General features: G+C 44.8%; 1 protein-coding gene across 1 annotated transcript in view; it reads left to right on the top strand.

Annotated features, from left to right (window-relative positions):
- GLS2 (glutaminase 2) overlaps positions 1-17691 on the top strand; it is a 579026-nt gene that overhangs the window by 484419 nt on the left and 76916 nt on the right. The window contains exon 13 of the mRNA XM_069653689.1: positions 14297-14428. Coding sequence (XP_069509790.1) covers positions 14297-14428 — 132 coding nt within the window. The remainder of the gene's footprint in view (positions 1-14296; positions 14429-17691) is intronic.

A 17691-nucleotide genomic window follows, 5' to 3' on the forward strand; every position in this document is an offset into this window, starting at 1 on the left:
GTACAGTTGAAGAAAACATGTAACTGCAGGTGGGACAGTTTGTAGTGAGTCTGCAAAATGGCAAAGCTGGAGCGGCTTGGTCACGCACATACTAGTGCATGTAAAGGCAAGTAAGAAAAATGTTCAGAGCGCAAACAATGTCAGTGGTGGTTAGAAAAGTACTGTAGCTGCATGGGTCGCACTGAATAATTGTCTTCCTGCTCCACGCAATGAAGCTGTGTTTTGTGTTTTTGTAAAACATTCCTGTATTCCAGAATGTATGCATCTCCGTGAATGCTACTCCTACCGCTAATGGCGTAGCATGAAGTGCTTGTACTGCATGTGAGACAACTGAAATGGAAGTACAAGGGACCAGTGGCAGTCTACTGCCCTTCCAATAATGCAGTAGGGTAATTTCATGTACAGCATTTTCCACATCTGCTGCAGAGCTCTAAAACATCCTTGCAGACCATATGCCATGCTACAGACCCTTACCCGGCAAAGGGCATTGTATTGTGCATGCAAAGCAATGCGCTACTCTTCAGAGGGAAGGTACTTGGAAGGGTCCATCCGGGAGCATGACAATGACTGGCGCATATGTAGGTGAGGGCCACGCAATAATTCTGTCTCTCGGCAGGTTCCTTATGGTATACATGCAGGTGCTGCCCCTTCCATACCAGGCCTTTCCTGCCGTTCCTTCTGTGGCATGTGTTAAAAGACCAAAATAAATGAAAATTACCTGGGAAAGCAAAAAAGGAAATAAAGAAAGCACCTTTCAGAGATGAACAATGAAATTGCCAATGAACGGATGCAGGGCGTGAGGCGTGGCACTGTGCAAAACACTGTATTTTAATTGGTTGGAAAGGGGTTCGCTGTAGAAAGAGGTTTATTTACATGTTGCAGAGCATTTTGAAGAGTGTCAGTGTGCAACACTTACTACAAAAATTCTTCCACTGCTTTCAAGAAGGGCACTAAGGCAATTTGGATGAGGTGTGCAGAAATCGGGATGGCAGGCATAGTAAGATGAACGTTATTGCTGGGGAAAACTGTTTGTGCTGTGAAACGTCATATTCCTATGTGTGAAGTACACCATTGGCACATGTCGTAGAAAGGCACAAATACACTTCCTTGCAATGTAGCACGCTTTCTCCATTTGCGGACCAAATGAAAAATAATACAGCCACATCAGTGTCTGCGTTATGCAGCAGATAGGAAACAGACGCATGAGCTGGGCAAGTGCCTCCTTCATCGCAAACGGCAATGAAACCCGTGTAATATGCTGTGCAATTTTCCCTGCACAATGAACAACAATAATGTCAGCATTGTAGGTACTCCATAGCACTACACATCCACATGATAGATTCCAAATTGAGCAGCCACTACACAGTGTTTTCCATTCACTTTCAATCAATGTATTTCGAACTCCCCTAGAACCCGCACGCAGTGGCTCGTGAAACACACAGACATAACCGCACCCTCTGCATTTCTGTCGACAGATACACCATGTACCACAGTCTGTGCGCACACACCACACCCAGAAACCTTATTGACCAATCCAGTAGCCTCTACAGACCCATTTCTATGGCCGTCATCTGCAAAAGGGATGTATCTAACACATGCCACCCTGCAACTATCGTGATAGTCACTGACTTTTCGTGCTGTGCGCGCGCGGGAGTGGGGTAATAACTTTCAACCAGGGTAGGGGACATCGTTAATTGTGGCGGCTCTGTACATCAGCTCACATTCTTACAATAGGGTCTTCAGTGCAGCCTGTAGATTGTGAAACAAAATGTCATTGCCACTTTTCGACAAATACATGCCATTTCATTCGAAAAGGTGTATATATCGAGAACAAATGTTCTCATTCTCACAGGAGAACATCCCAGCAGAACTCAAGAAGTCACACATGCTTCTGTTGATGAGACCCCTTCCGACCTCTCGCTGGCAACTGGAATCATTGGAATAGTCCCATACTATTCTCGGTGGTATACATGAGAAAAGCACCTTGGCAGTGGGAAAAATGTGCTGCACTGCTTTCATCATCTTCAGTTGACGATACACACAGGAACAAGGCATGGAACCCAAAAAGAAGGCTCCAAAGTGCATGACTACAACATGTACATTTGCGCAAGTAGCCATGCGTCAACATTCTACAAGCACTCTGCTGAAAAAGCATGCTTCGACAGAGCACCACAAAGCCTCCACTCCCTCCAAACCAAAATTGCCACAAAAGCCTTCTTGGAGGGCATACACGAACAGATCTTCCACAAAGGCATCACCCACAACGAAAACTGTGCGTCGTGCCATGTTTGCCAGCCGCACTACACAAAGTAATGAAAAAAAGTATTGCTGCCCTTTCCTGTCACACACACCCTGAGCACCTGATTGGACAATCCCCACAGTCCCATTTCCATTGGCCAGCAAGGTGAGGAGCGCAGAATGTGGCACATGCTCTTTCCCAAGTACCGTGAGGGCCACTCCGTAGTGAAGCAGGAGAAGTCATTCTTCCTATTGCTGCCGTTTCCTGTGAGGCACACTCTGAGCACCTGATTGGACATTCCCCACAGTCCCATTTCCATTGGCCAGCATGGTGAGAAGCGCAGAATGTGGCACGTGCCCTTCCCTAAGTACCGTGAGGGCCGCGCCCCAGTGAAGCAGGAGAAGTCCTTATCACTATCTGTGCCCTTGCCTGTGACACACACTCTGAGCACCTGATTGGACAATGCCCACAGTTCCATTTCCATTGCCCAGAATGGTGAGAGGCGCAGAATGTGGCACGTATGATTCCCCAAATGCCGCGAGGGCCGCACCCCAGTAAAGCAGGAGGACTCCTTTTTTCCCTGTGCACTATATCTTGTCCATCACTACCTCATTGGGGACTGTTAAATAGTCACACACCCATCCCCCAATGGCATTCAAGACATTGGCATCATACACTGTCACTTCTGTACAAAGCTTCATATGTACCGTTGCACATTAAGTCTCCAAGTGGCTTGTCATTGTAAAGCACGTCCAGTAGAAAGTTCAGTAAAATAATACAAAATGTGTGCATCAACATTCATCCATGTGAGCATGCTTCATCAATCTGGAGGTATGAATATTATTTCTGCAAAATGTGTACAACTCCGTTATAAGTACCTGTGCGCATGGTATGTGCCACTGAGCGTCCATTACGTTCGTAAAAATGTTACCGTTTTTTTCTCACATCAACTGCCATGAAGTGACACAGCAATTGCATTTGCTTGCAACTTTTCTATTTGCCCATACCACCCATCTTTATATATCACAACAGGAACTCTGTTCTTTCCTTCCGACAATAGTACAAATTTCTTTCACCGCTAACTCATGTCTTACAGAAATTGTAAAAATGTGGCTTCAAAACCAGCACTGAATGTATATTAGCAATGTAAAGCAAGGTCTGAAAACCTCACTGTCTCCACATCTGTGGTTCTTTGTGTGCTGCACTATTGCAACAGCCTTGGTCGAAATGTGCCTCCTTTCACTCTAACCCACTGCAACTCATCCAGGAGAGGACTGTGCAGCTTGTCCTTGGCCTCAAGGCCAGGGATGGTATCTCTCCGGACTGAAATGTCTGCACTGGCTCCCAGTACCTGCGAGCAATGAGGTGAAAACACTCTCCATAATGCACAAGGCCTTCTGGGACCTGGGGCTTCAATACCTGCAACTGTCACTTTGTAAACATGTGCGTGCTCAAGCTCTTTTCTCGTCCGCCTCCAACTCCCTCAGGGCCACTCGCTTCTGCAAGCAACCACTTGGTGGTAGATCTCTTTCTTTGGCTGGGGCCTTCCTCTCCAATAGCCTCCCTGCCTCCCTGAAACTTGAAGAGAACCATCGCTGGTTCCGGAAGCAACTGAAAGTCTTTCTCTTTGCCTCTGCTTTTGCTGCTCCTCTCCCCTGCTGACTTACTGCCTGGAACTGATTCTGCGCTGCTTGCAGAGCCACCCTCTGATGTCGGGCCAGGTCCACCCCCTGCGCCTCCCGCCAGTGGCACACCTGCATTGCCTTTCTGGCAATCCCCTCACTTGGGGACTGTTTGCTGAATCCATAACAGTTCCACCACCTCCAGATGTCTGCACTTATCCTTGCACTTGCCACCATCGGGCCGTATTTTCACTTTTTGTCATTTCTTCTTCTTCCCACGTACTGCACTTTCACCTCCCCCTCCCAATGCACGTGGGAGATCTGAGTGCCAACTGGCCTAGTGGGTTTGTTGTCTGTCTCCCCGCTGTTCCCCCCCTCCCTTGCCTCATTGTACCTTGCACCGCTAGTGTATAGGCGCACTGCAAATGGCATATCATACAATTTGACATATCATATCATACCCACATTCCATTCATAACAACAGGATTCCTGACCCTTACCTTGCACACTTCCACCATAGGCTTCTGCACTTCTTTGTACAAAGGGACCTTCTGCCACACGTTTTTCTTACACACAACCACAAACCTTATTGAGCAAGGCCTTCGTCTCCACAGTTTCATTTCCATGTCTCCCATCCTGCAAATAGCTGGATGTGGCACTTGTAATTCTGAAACAACTGCAGAATCTGCAGACTTTTTAAATCTATGGGGGTTTGGGGGGATGGGGTTGGGTGGTTCGAACTGTGTCTGAAAAGATGTTTTTTTTGTTTTGTTTTTTTTTTGTCCTGTTTTTGGTATGTACGTGCTTGCATACCATTTATTTTTTATCTCTTTCGATGCGTTTCTGTATGCTTCTCCACCTGACATTTTTACTGACTGAAGGTGAACGCTTCTCTTACATTTCTACAGGAGTCTCTGCAACGCTTCGTGCATAGTGGCAAACAAAACAGCATTGCCAATGGAGGTAAAAAAAATGCCATTTCCTTGAAACCACTGCAAATCTCGCTCGTTAATTCCGTCATAGTCAGTGCAGAACATCCCAGCATTGCACATGAAGTCACACATGCTTCCGTTTATGAAACAGCTCCCGACCTCTGGCTGCGGACAAATTACACCGTCATGGTCCATTGCTCCTCTTGGTGGTATGGCTGAGAAAATCAACTTAGCAGTGGGAAAAATCTGCATCAATGCTGTCATCAACTTCTTGAGGTGACGGACCAAACGTGAGTGCTACATGTACCCCAAATATAGGCCTCCATAATGCACAACGACTACATCAACAGTACCAACAGAGGTCACACACGTACAAAGGAGAACCATGGCACCGAAACCCCACTCATAGACTGTGCCCCAAAAAGCCTCCACTCCTTCCAACTGAAAGTTAGCAGCAAAGCCTCTTTCCATGGCATACCTGTGCAGATCTTGCACAAAGGAATCACCCACGATGAGCACTCTGTGTCTCTCCATCTCTACCAAGCTCACTGTATCGACTTTTGGGGAATGATATCACCGCCCCTTCCTGTCAACCACACCCTCGACACCTGAATGGGTAAATCGCACAGTTCCATTTCCATGCCAACCACCTACAGTGAGTGCCACACCCCAGTAAACCAGGGACACTCCTTTTTCCCTTTCCACTCCAGCTATGCCTGCAAGGCGCTGGGCCCTCACCACAGAAAACACACCATAGTACACGCTATGGCTAAATGCTCATGTCATGTGCACTGCACTCCCCATCTGCAATTGAGCCTGCCAGCTTTCACCCTGGTCACATATTTGCATGCATGGCTGCATAACATTGTGCTGGGTGTACTGAACGGTATGTAGGAGGCCATGTACGTTAGCCATAGTTTACATGTGTGCTGCTGAGCACGGCCTTTCATGCTGCAATATCTTAAAGCACTCCCAAAAGCAAGGGGCTTATAAAGGGCCAAACCATAGGAAATGCACATGGTGGCATGTGGCTCCCTATTGTTCAACAGTGGCAATGCTGTACACCATATGCTAATATACACATACCAGCTCCCTTCTGCTGGTCTACCATGTCCTCCACAACCATTGTGTAAAAGTCACCAACTTCAAATGCATGCAGATACCATCGTACACACTATGTTTAAATGCTCATGCCATGTGCACTGCACTCCCCATCTCCAATTGAGCCCGCCAACTTTAACCCTGGGCACATATTTGCATGTGTGACAGCATAACGTTCCGTTGGGTGTGCTGAACGGTATGTAGGAGGCCGTGTACATTAGCCATAGTTTACATGTGTGCTGCTGAGCACGTCCTTTCATGCTGCAATATCTTAAAGCACTCCCTAAAGCAAGGGGCTTATAAGGGGCAAACCATATGAAATGCACATGGTGGCATGTGGCTCCCTATTGTGCAACAGGGGCAATGATATACACCATATGATAATTTATGCATAGCAGCTCACTTCTGCTGGTCTACCCAGTCTACAATGTCCTCCACAACCATTCTGTAAAAGTCACCAACTTCAAATGCATGCAGAGTGACAACTGCATGGCTACATGATGTTATTATGTTGTGGTGGCTGTGATGAAGGCCTAGGCTGTTGGGTGCAGGTGTGGTGAACGGTATGTAGGAGGCTTGTACATTGGCCATATTTTACATGTGTGCTGCTGAGCACATCCTTTCATGCTGCAATATCTTACATCACTTCCTAAATCAAGGGTCTTATAAGGGCCTAATCATAGCAAACGCAAATGGTGACATGTGGCTCCCTGTTGTGCAATAGGGGCAATGATGTGCACCGTATGTTAATGTATGCATAGCAGCTCACTTCTGCTGTTCTACAATGTCCTGAATCACATTCAGGGAGGCGTTGAATTGTACTTCCAAGTTTTGCCCGAAAGTGTTACTTGGGACAATGTTTTAACACACATAAACACTTGTAGGGATCCACATTTTTAGTATGGAGGCTAATTCTTATTTTAGTACCAGTTAATGGGTGATTTCAAAGAATTGTTTTCACAGAAGGTTCCTCATAGTGTATGAGGGGTTTTGTCCTTGGGCGTGAACTAGACCATACAACAATATACTATGGATGAAGTTCCTTGGTTTTAATTCTCCACAAACATTTTGTTTGTTTTTTTGAATGATCACCGAGTGAATCAATAACTCGAGGACCACACACTTCATATGAAGGTCAATAAAATCTGAAACAGTTCCTCTTCGAGATGTGGCCCCAAGTTCCCTCTTCGTTCTAAATGAATCTGCTGACTCCTAAATGGGCAGCAGCCTCTACAATGTCCTCCATAACCATTGCGTAAAAGTCACCAACCTGACATGCATGCAGACTGACAAGTGCATGACTGGATTATATTGTGTTGGCTGTGATGAAGGCCTAGGCTGTTGGGTGCATGGCCGAAAGCCGTAGGCCATGCACCCAACAGTCTAGGCCTTGCCCACACCCAACACAACATAACAAATCCATGTAGGCGAACATGTAGGCATGTGCCACAATTCAGAAAGGCAACATAGGCACCAGTACTTGTACCCAACCTCTGCACTCTAAAGCAGGAATGCAAGCACAGATGTTCCACTTACCGTAAAGCACAAACATACCACAGTGTTTGGCACCACTACCCACTTCCACTCAGAAACCATTGTAATAATGCCAACCAAACAACACAATCTACACAACATTGGTCCTGCTCTCCACACTCTACTACGTGCATACAAGCAATACTGCATAGTGCACTGCAACACTTACTAATCTGCGCAATGCACACTACGCAAGCACATATAAGAACCAGTTGCACCGTAACCTCTCCCATATGTACACTATTCCATTAGTGCACCCAGTGGACACACTACACGACTGGTCACTGCAGCATCTCCACCCATACACCGACAACTGTAGGAGGTTCTACCAATCACCACACCCATGCAACCAACAATGTGTGCAATGCAGCCAAACCACACACACAAAGCGACAATGTGGCACCGACTTTCAACCAGTGGACATACCTTTTCAACCAGTGGACATACTTTTCTGAGCAAGGGCTGCAGCCATGCATTAAAGGGGCTACGGACTTACCACACACAGCACACCATAGTACACCCTATCTGTAAATGTTCATGTATTGTGGAATGCACTCCCCTTCTGCAAATGTGCCTGCCACCACTCATCACAGAAAGACATTGCTGCTGCAGCTGGCATGCCATAACGAAGGCTGCCTGCAATCACCACACAAGATTGTTGCCTGTTGAGGTAAACTATGAATTGTTGTAGTATGCATGGATACTGCTGGCACACCACTGTCTTCTTCTAATGGGATATATCACTTGAACCACTTCTTACTCCCCCACCCTTTCAATCCCTTCTTCCCACCACCAGATGCCGTAAACTAAGTTTTTCAAGCCTTTTCGCCGCCGCATTTTCCTCCGATACAACATGCTGCCGTTATGGAAATATTCCGGTACTGCACACTGCGTTGCAATCAAAATTATGACCTTGCAACGAACCGGGAAATGGAAAAGTGGAGCGGAGCCAAAAATGACTAATTTTAGTGGGCACACTGCTACATACAAGAGGCCAGCCATGCAAACAATGGCTTAAAGCCTTGGCACACACACCACAATATCCTCTGATACACCATGGTGCAGAGCACGCTTCCCTCCAGCCAACCACTGGCCATGTCCAATGTTCGCCGACATCACGGCGTACTGGAAGCCAATGAGACTTTGGTTCATGAAGCGAACAGGGAAATGGGTCCGCTCTATCACTAATTATTTTAGACGTACATTTCAGTTCTTTGCAACAAAAGTACTGGTCGGATTTCCACCAAACACACAAAAGCACGCTTTCTGACCCAAGCCCCCGGTCCTGCCACACATTTGGTGAAAATCCGTCCAGCCATTCGGCCTGTAGCCGTGCACAAAGTTTCTCCCCATTCAGTCTATGGAAAAAAAAACAATTTTTGGGACCCCCCTTATAACTTTGCCTCCCCTGCACGAAACCTCACCCAACTTGGCAAAAGAAATTCAGAGCCGACCATATACTTTTTTGGCAAAGTTTGGTGACGCTTCCTGCAGGGGGAGCGAAGTTATAAGCCCCAGAAAAAGTGGGCTTCCTATCGGTTTGGCAACTTAACCATAACTACACGCCTGCTACCACGGGCCGTGTAATATATATGTATATTACAGGGCCCTGTAGTTATATAAGTTGCTCAACCCATAGGAAGAGCACTTTTTGGGCTGCTTATAACTTTGCCCGTGCCTCGAAAAATCCTTACCAAACTTTGCAAAAAAAGTATATTGCTCGTCTGAATTTTTCTGGCAAGTTTGGTGAGGTTTTTTTCAAGGCGGGGCAAAGTTATGGGGGGTCCAAACATTTCAGTTTTTTCTATAAACGCAATGGGAAAAAAATGTTGCATCTACCGGCCAAACCGCTGGATGGATTTTCACCAAATTTGCAGCATGGTCGCGAAAGCGCGCTTTTGTAAATTTGGTTTAAATCCATCCAGTTGTTTGTTTTTTTTAAGTGTGATTGTCTATGGTGTTTGAAAAAATAACTTTTCTTAATGACTTCTGTACCCTACCAAAAAAATCTGAAAATCAGAACATTTTCAGACTTTTTCATGAATGGCTTCACATTTAATAAAACATGTGTTTTGATTGTGTTTTGAATAATGTTTGAGATGTGGTTTTCTCAGAGAAAAATACATTTGGCCCAAATATCTCAAAATGAGTCACTTCCATTTTCAAGATTGTTGGCATTTATTTATTTATTTTTTACATTTGTAGAGTGCACTGCAGCCCAAAGGTATTGTGGCACTTGTTGCAAGAAGGTGTACGTAAGCAGGATTACAAAACAGACGGTGGTTACTTGGTTACAGCATATGAACAGGGTTACAAAGTACAGTTAGGGTGTTCATATTTGGTTACAGTAGTGGCATGTATCTAGATCTTATCAGAAATTGATTCACTAAAAAGAAAATTGAAAATCGAGTTGCTGAATGTGTTGAAATTCACTTTTTAAGTTGTAGCTATATATTAAGCATGCACAGAATGAAGTACTTTGTTACACTCAGTATATACGTACGTGTACAGACCATACTTTTTTGATAGATACATGAAAGTGAGAACTAACTTGGCTCTCACGTTGAATATGTATATAAGACGTATACAACAAAATGGGCCTCATTATGACACTGACGGTCTGGAAACAAGGGTGCTGGTAAGCTTACCAGTACCGTTGTTTCCGGACCGGCATATTACAGGTCTGCCTGCCAGTCACAGCGCCCACAGTATGCAGACCGTTCACGCAAGCACCGGCACCGTTAGCAACAGTGCCAGTGCTTCTGAGTCCCCTCTCCCATAGAGTCCCACTGGACTCTATGGGAATGGGGACTTACATTTTACCGGCACCTGACTTTTCTGGGCTGCCGGGCCTGTAATCTCCCGGTGGCACTGGGACGTCAGGCACTGGTAAATGTTAACTGGTCCGGCGGCAACCCGCCGGTAGCACCGGTACCGTTACCGCCGGACCCGTAATGAGGCCCAATGTCTCCTATACATATATAAAACTCGCGACTAAATTTGATCTCAGATTGGATATGACATGAAAATGTGCATGTACATTTTGTATATGCACAGATCTAAGAAGTATGCAGGTACGCGTACATATGTGTGTAATGTCAAATTGCCATATGTGTCTTAAACAGACATCAAAGCGAGGGCCATCTCATCACATTTGTTATATGTATATGAGATGTAGAAGACATGTATATGTACATTGTGTTTATGTATAAAACATCCTATACAGATACCACTTAAAATCATACATTCTGGACCTAATCAATATATACATAAACACACACAAACTCACAGAGGCACACAACCACATAGGCACAAGCACAGTGACACATGCACACAAAGACAAATGCACACACACTTATGGCTACTGTACACAAATGTCTTCAAACCATACATGTATGACATGTAAAAGTCCTATACCTGGAGACACACATGCACACACTACAGACAATCATACACATACAAAACATACATATACATACAGCCCTCACATGTTTTACAAGAAAGTGTACACACAGGACATGTGTGCACATTTTCAACATACACTCACAATGTAACATAAAAGTGTCGTCCAAATACTATGCGTTTGCTTATGTGTATATACAATGTCCCAGAGATGTGTATTGCAACATGTATGAAATGTAAAGAAACCATAAGCTTCACTTAACTTCATTGGTAAATTGAATACATTTACTAGCCACATACATGGTGTGAATTTTATATGACTACATGCAAAACGCTCATGCACAAATGATATGCCATACACACAAAGTATACACACACACCAATTTCAAGTTTTCAATTGTAAGTAAATTTTGCAATGCGCTTAATACATATACATTGTATATACAAACTGTACAGGCATGCGTAAACATACAGAATTCACATTTTAATGTACATTACGTGACAAACATTTTAACACCACGCGGTCTTATTCGAAGGAGCGTTTAGCCTGCACACTCTTATTCTATACTCTGTAACCTTATATCGTAAAACAATCATATGCAATATACATACAAGAAATTGTCATTTGTTACACGCCATATTCTGGGGGAAAAATGAAATGATCTATACATTTGTTTTTAAAGAGTTAAGGTTAAACAAATAAAACCCAAAGCCTACAAACAGTAGAAATAACAAAATGAAGGTACAGACACTTAGTAAATACAACTACATTTACTACATACTTCTACAAAGGCAACCATAAAACTATAAATAGTGGCCTGCTGGAACCTTTCTATTCTTGCTGTGTATGCCCTGCTCTTCCTCATACTCCCCTTCACTCCTTGGCCTTCTTTGCTTTCATCCCACCTCCCCCTTTACCACTGCTTCTGTGTCACTCATGAGCCCTGATATCCACACCACCTCCTCTAGTCCTCTTTCCTGTACTACCTAGGTCCAGGGTCCTGAAGTTACCTTTGCTATTGGACCATCCTTCTTGAGATGTCAATATCTCTGTCATGCCCTTAACTCCCACCAGCTCTACTTTACCCATCTCCTCTCTTGTTACACCTTGTGCTTCTGCTTCTTCTTTCCCACCACCTCCTTCTGTCCACCTGCGTCTTCTGAATTTGCCACCTCTTCCTTCTCTTTCTCTGCTCCCACTACCTCCTTTGACCAATTCCTGCCTCCTGATGATAGCACTGCCATTTTGACCTTCTTTAGTCTACCTCCTCCTGTCCACGCTCCCCTCAGCTGTCACCAACTGCTCCTTGACCTCCTCAGCTCCACCCTTGTCCATCCCTTCAGCAGCAGCTTCCTCCACTTCTCTGCTGTCTCCAGTTTTCTCTGAACATGCGCCTTCTGCTCCGCACCCCACCCTCAGTAACCGGGACTGGTTGCATTTATACTGTGTTCTCTGCTCCCCATGGGTGGACCGTTGACTGGGGGTTTTGAGAGACAATTCAGATTGGATACCTTCCAGGTGGGCATCTGTGGATACTTTAGGCTTGGGGGGTCAAGAAGGCCTTTATTTGGCCTGTCCACCATGTTGGATTTTAGATGTATTAGTCATACCCTTCCTGAGGCTGCCTGCACAGGGGATCCAACCTCCCATATCACTATAACATCACCATAAAGCCCCTTGAAGGCCAGAAGAACTTTCAAACAGCCAGAAACGTGTGTGGCTGTTTGGAGTTTGGGGATTAGGTAGTTCCATCTTCTCTCCTGTTGCCTGGTGCCATGTTTTAACATACCCATGCTAATAATGACACCAGTTCCATGCAGAAGGCCTCAAAGCCTAACCACCTCAGAGCCTAAGACATACAACAGTAGAACATTTCACAGAAGGTGCGTCAGACTGTCACTGCATACAGAAGGGCAGGTATCCGACTCATCCCTCTCCACCTCCCATGTTGGTCTTTGTTCGCATTCTCCTTTCAGACAGCCTATTCATGACTTGGCCATGCCCGGTCCCTAGGCTTGACAGTTACTATTCTGAAGTTTCAGTGGTAGAAATTAAACGTTTTTCCTGGGAAATACAAATCTGGCACTCTTCAAGGCTTTAGCACATCTCATATATATCACACAGCTACACACTACTTATATGATTACCTACTTAGCTCTCTGAAAATTCCCTCACGTAAATATCTCCTTCTCCCTCAGACTCGTTACGATTTACCTCCCTAATTTCTGAACTCTGATCTTCTTTGGCTGGATCAACCATATAACCAAGCTATCACAACCATGTCTTTTGACCTGCCCCACCTGCGTTTGCATGCCCCGTTTCTTTTATCTGTCCCATCCCTCTCCCACAGATTCATCGCTTCCCTCTGCATTCTATGGTCTAGAAATGCCAACGGGGGCATACTATGCCAATTTCCAGACAAGCCGCAGTGCATTTGTAAAAGATCACTAGCATAACATGGAACTGAGAAAATGGAAATGATAAGGATCTTGGCTGATGCATGTTGTGTGAAAATGGGGTGGATGGAGAGGGTAAAGAAATCTGCTGGGGTGTTAGTGTTTGTTATGAGGTGTGTTATGAGATTAATCAGTCAATTGTGAGCCATTGTGAATGTTGTAAAGCTGTGTATGTTGCTACAAATGCTACCTGTGCCCTATACTTTCTAGCCATGCCCTTTTCCTGCACTACTCCTTGTGCTGTCCCTTGGCTATCCTTGTCCTGTGCTGTATCTGCACCATCGCATTGCTGTTGTATCCCTAGCAGTGTGCCATATTGTGGCCCCATCATATTCCTCTGCTACTCCAATTCTTTCGTTGTTCAGTCCCTGTTCTAACCCAGTGCTATTCTTTCCCTGTCCTTTTGTTAGCCATGCCCTATCTATGCTAATAGTGGTATTTAATTCTGAGGCATTATGAGTGTAATGAGAATTATTTGATTGTTGTATTATGTTTTTCTTATTTATGAATCATGTATTAACATTGCATTGTTTTGTGTTTTATGTAAGTATGCACAGTGCAGCTGGATTCCTGGTTAGTGTGCATTTTATACATTTAATACACAAAAAGTAATGTTCTGTTGTGCTATCCCTGTGCTGTTCCTTTGCTATCCCTTCTATATTCCCAATCCTGCCATTATGCTATTAATCTATTGTTCCAGTGCTTGCAATTCCTGTGGTATTCCAGTGGTATGCATCGGATGTCCCTGTGATGTCCCTGTATTATCATTAGTGATGTCCCTGTGCTGACAAGTGTTTTCCTTGCAGTGTTCCTTGACTATCCCTGTGCTGTCTGTTGGCTATTCATTTGCTGTGCATGTGCTATCCTGCTGCTCTCCATGCCTCATCCCAGTGCTATACGCCCTGTGCTCTACCAGCCTGCCCATTGTGCTGCTGTTGCACTACACCTAACCTAAAGCTGTGCAATAGGAGTGTGGCCTCCATGTCTAACAGCCTCTCTTGATCTTCCAGGTAGGTCTGCCAGCTAAGTCGGGCGTGTCTGGGGCTGTCCTTCTCGTGGTTCCCAATGTGATGGGGGTCTTCTGCTGGTCGCCACCTGTTGATAAAGTTGGCAACAGTGTGAGAGGGATCACATTTAGCCAGGTGTGTATGTACCAATGTCACCTGTGCAAGTCAAATTGTGCATGTTCAGATGACAGACCCAGAAAATGTCCTCATGGGTAAATACAGTTGCCTGGATCGTAAATAAGTGCACACACATATCCACAAAAGTAGATTGACACTGGCGCTCTAAATGATCATTGTACATACTTATTTATGTTTACTTATTTATTTACTTGTAACGTGCATCTCGTCCCAAGGCCTCAATGCGCGCATAGAACTAGACAGACAAACAACAAAAAGCAGGCGTCCAGTGTGTAGAAGGCAGAATTAAAGGTCCGACAGAAGTAAGAATTAATCAAACAGCTCAATCATTCGAATTAAATTAGTGAATTTTATACCATCCCATAGATAAGGTGGAAGAGTGTTTCAAAGCTCCGGGGGCACAGTAGCCAAAACTTGTTCCACCAAAGTTCTTAAATTTGACACGTGTCCGCTGGAGCTAATTTCCGTTTGATCTAAGCACCCTACAGATGTAAAGTAATGGAAAAATGTATACAGAAATAAACACACACCTGCTTGGAAAGATTGCACACTTTTGTACCTGACTCGAGCTCCATTCGGTGGTGGCTGGTGATTTTTTGATCGCCCCCCAGGAAATGTTTTTTAAATAATGGGTCAACATTTTGCATGTTACAGCACATTGCGCCCGTAAGACCCACTCACCTCAGCCAAAGCACACTACTTCACGCCATCCACAGCAGAATCGCCCAACAAGAGCAGAGCTGTCTGAAAAGCTATTGATCACTGCATCAGCCCCTGCCATCCCCCACAATACCCAGCTCCATTGAGCGATGCAGTGCAATCAACCTGTTACAAAACAGACAAGATCCGTTGCCACATTGAAAACACCCTACCCAACATAGGCACCCCTACCATACCACCACACCATATCCAGAGATGGTCAGAATTCTAACCCTAATACTGGAAGAACTCACAGACATCCTTGCACCACCTCCTATAAAGCCATTATCCCAGCCTTCATCCTGAAGAACATCACAGGAAAGGCCCTCACTCCTCTACCCCACACTATCATTGCCTCACTCCTGAAAGGCATCTTCCCCAATGAATTGAAAAAACTGGCCAGATCCTACCCCTTCCAAAGAAGCCCACACTAGACCTGGTCGACCTATCACTCATCTATCCTTCTTTGGCAAGATCATTGAGAAGGTCATCACACTCCAATTACACAAAGGTATCACTCAACACAACCTACTTCAAGAATCCCAGTCCTTCCGACCAAGATGCAGAATAGAGACTGCCACCATCCAGGCCATCGATGAGCCACTCCTCATCACGCACAAAGGTGACCATGCCTCCTGGTCCCGCTCTGCTACTCAACACCCTGCCCTCCTGCATGGGATTCGATGCCACAGTCCTTTTATGGTTTGATTCCTACATTACCAACAGACACCAGCTCATCTAGATGGGTACCTGCAGATCCCAATAATGCCCAGTGACCGATGGAGTCCCAAAATGCTTCATCCTGTCCCCTGTCATCTTCAACCTCTACATAGAGCCACTGGGGGCACTCTCTGCCAAATTCAATATCAAAATCAACCAGAATTCTTATGAGACACAGCTGCAGCTGAAGGTCAACTGCCTTGAAGACATTCATTAATTGAAAAACTACCTCTCCACTATTCAAGCCTTCATGTCATTGTGCCTACCTGAAAGTTACCCCACCAAAATGGACTTCATCCTCCTCAGGGGTGCCCCCAGACACACCAGATATCAATTTGGCGAATATGATTTTGTGAAGGGTCTACGTCCGGAAGAGGGTGACTCAGGAGTGAAGCCATCACCCAATCGGTGAATACGATTTGTGAAGGGTCTACGCCCGGAAGAGGGGGACCCAGAGGTGAAACCATCACCCATGGTATAAGTGAAGAGATGCTACGAAAAGACTTGCATCTACTGGATATAACAAACGGAAACACGAAAGGTTCCCAGAAAAAAAGTGGGAAACCCTTTAGTAATGCCGAAAAAAAAAAAAAAACAGACAGAAGGGAAGCAGAAAGCTTTCTTGGAATCTGACACATGCAGCCCCACTAAAGCAAAGATCTTGAGGGCTAATGTTGGCCTTCAGACAGATCCTATGGATCAACAAGAAGTTTTACACCAAACTTCATCTGCAGGAGTCTTGAGCACCAAAAGCCCAACTGGGAGTGGAGAAGAGAATAGAGGGAAAAAATCAGTTCTAACCTGCCCATCATTGAAAGGCCCACTATGGGCCTCAATATTTTTGGGGAAGGAGAACAGAAATCTTCCTAAAAAAATTCAGGGCGCAACAAAAGCAACGTTACAAATTGCACCAATCTTTTTGAAACAAGATGCTAAGGAAAGCACAAGTACACCTTTGATGGTTGAAGTCAAAAATGGGCAGGGTAAGACTAAGAAATTGGCAGAGGTTTTGAAAGGAAAAACAGAAGATCATAAAATGACAGTAGATGTGGAGGTGAACTCTTATGAACAAGTCCTGGAAGAAGATCTAGAATCCCAAGAATATGCTGTCCAAAACTTTGCCTAAAAGCGCTAAATAAAATACCAAAACATGCATCACTTTGCAGAAGTGCTATCTTGGACTATGTCAAGAGAGTTCCCAACCTGTTTGGCACGGAGGACATAGAATATTTAATGTTTCTGAGCAGACAGGTGATGAACATAGTAGAGGTGGGTTTTACATTACAAAAAGCGTGGAAAGCCATAAAAAGTAACAAAAAAAGAGCTGGAAAAAATCAGCCTGATGATTCTTGAAAAGAACCCAGGGGAAGTACAAATGGGTCAAAACATTGAGACGTTTACCCCTGAAGGAGAAAGCGCAAAAGCTGTGGGAATCTCAATTCAGGAGCCAATAGTGCCAGCCTGGGGAAACTCGGAAGAAAATAAGGCCGGCACTTTAGCAGCACTCCCAGAGATCCTTTCACAAGTTCTACTAAAGTTGGGTTTGACACAGCAGAGTCTTTAGGCATAATGAAATTACCATTACAAGTTGGAACACCCGCAGCCCTAAGACATTTACTGCGAGTAGCAGAAAGAAAGATCTCTTTTTAAATTCTGACGTTATTCTACTCCAGGAGACCTGGCACACACACCCAATAGAAATAGAAGGGTTCACAATATTCACAACACCAGCAAGCCAAAAATCTAAAGGTTGACCATCGAGGGATTGTTGCTTGGAATTAACAACTTATTTAGCAAAAATGCCACACTTTTGCACGATGGAAAGGAAGGAATCCTGGCAA

This window comes from Ambystoma mexicanum, chromosome 3q (genome assembly GCF_040938575.1).
Source record: "Ambystoma mexicanum isolate Mex_15411 chromosome 3q, UKY_AmexF1_1, whole genome shotgun sequence".
NCBI lineage: Eukaryota > Metazoa > Chordata > Amphibia > Caudata > Ambystomatidae > Ambystoma > Ambystoma mexicanum.